Below are 1,592 nucleotides of genomic sequence, written 5' to 3'. Positions count from 1 at the left end.
TTTCATCAAGGTGGAGCCGCGTTTATGTCTATTGACACAACCAGGTACCTGCGTCCAGGTCCTTCTCTTGTGGACGTATGGAGATCTTACGTCAGCGATGGTGTCCACTCCCCCCACTGTTTTCATACGTGATTCTGGAGGAAATGTAACACCGGAAAATTTGCGATAACGCAATATTTACGAACTATCGTCTTGTCTTCTGTCTGATATTATTGTGAGTGATTGACTCAAGTGTCTGTGTTTGTCATCATTCTGTCCGGAAACAGTTCATCCCCATTTCGTAATTGCAACTGTAGCTTCTGTTGCTGGGTCTTGCGCACCCATTCGATGAATTGGAGTCGTAGCATAATTTTTCCAGCAAACGCTCGAACCGCCACCCATTTAGCACTGGATGAGCACATGTCCTGTACGATGTCATTAGGACTAGCTGAGTGTCCCAAAGCCCTTTCAAGTATTGCACGTTCTCGTGCGAAGCGATCACAATGAAAAGCCACGTGTTCCGCGCTTTCGATTGCATTAGGACAGCTTGGATAGAATGGGCTTTCTGCCAGTTGAAAGCGGTGGAGATATTCCATAAAGTAGCCACGACCGGTGAGTATCTGCGTAAGATAATAATCAGTTTCACCATGCTTTCTTTTTACCCACTGCCCGAGATGTGATATTAATTTGTACGTCCAGCGCCGTTTAAGTGACTCTTCCCATCTTCTTTGCCACACATACATACATCGCTCTCGTTCGATGGCTTTTTCTGTTGCCGTTGGTTTAGCTCCTGGCTCGCTATAGAGGCGGCGAAGCTCTCTTGCGTGAATATCAAACGGCAATTTTCCGGCTACAGCACATATTGCATCGTCTGATACAGTTCTATATGCACATGAAACCCATAATGCACTCCGCCTATGTGTGTGCACCACTTCACGCACGTGAATGTTCTTTGCTTCTGCCCATACCGGCGCCGCGTAGAGTATGATTGAGTCCACGACTGTTGATAACAATTTCCTTCTTTCCCCTTGTGGACCACCTATATTCGGTAGTATTTTTGTGAGAGCGCCCATTACCGCCGCTGCTTTGTTATTGACTGCTGCTAGATGTTGCTTAAAGCTTAATCTCGTGTCGATCATTACTCCTTGGTATTTTGTTGCCTCCTTTGAGAGTATCTCGTGTCCACCAACTGAGAGTTTCAAGGTCGCCTTTTTCTTCCGAGCACTTATCAGCACTACCTACGTTTTTTGGGCTACCAGCTCTAGACCTGCATTGCTGAGCCAACGCTGTACTCTCGTTGCAGCATCATTGCATTTTGCTTCTAGATGATCCCGTCGCTTGTCAACTACAACTAGCGCAATGTCGTCCGCATAACCTAAGATTGTTTTTTTTGCTGGAAGTCTTAATTTCAGAACCCCGTCATACATAATATTCCAAAGACTTGGGCCCAAAACCGATCCTTGTGGAACTCCCACTGAGACTTCATATGTTTTTGGGCCATCATCAGTGTCATACCGTAAAATTCGTTTGCTGAAATAGCTTCGGATAATACTCAGTAGGTAGCTTGGTATCTTCAAATTTTCCAGAGACAGCAGTATGTTGGACCAATTTGC

The 1,592-nt window shown here is 45.5% G+C and overlaps 1 protein-coding gene across 1 annotated transcript; it reads right to left on the bottom strand.

Moving 5' to 3' along the window:
• Positions 1–227: 227 nt before the first annotated feature.
• On the bottom strand, positions 228–1,118 carry LOC128870119 (uncharacterized). The gene has a single exon (XM_054112723.1). The coding sequence runs from the start codon at positions 1,116–1,118 to the stop codon at positions 228–230; it is 891 nt and encodes a 296-aa protein (XP_053968698.1).
• Between the last annotated feature and the right edge of the window lie 474 nt (positions 1,119–1,592).

The sequence above is a fragment of the Anastrepha ludens genome, chromosome X (genome assembly GCF_028408465.1).
Source record: "Anastrepha ludens isolate Willacy chromosome X, idAnaLude1.1, whole genome shotgun sequence".
Classification (NCBI taxonomy): Eukaryota; Metazoa; Arthropoda; class Insecta; order Diptera; family Tephritidae; genus Anastrepha; species Anastrepha ludens.
This window is presented reverse-complemented; position numbering and strand designations above follow the sequence as displayed.

Bases quoted from the DNA above. Each gene is read 5' to 3' on its own strand.
- LOC128870119 (XM_054112723.1), bottom strand. From the start codon at position 1,118: ATGATCGACACGAGATTAAGCTTTAAGCAACATCTAGCAGCAGTCAAT.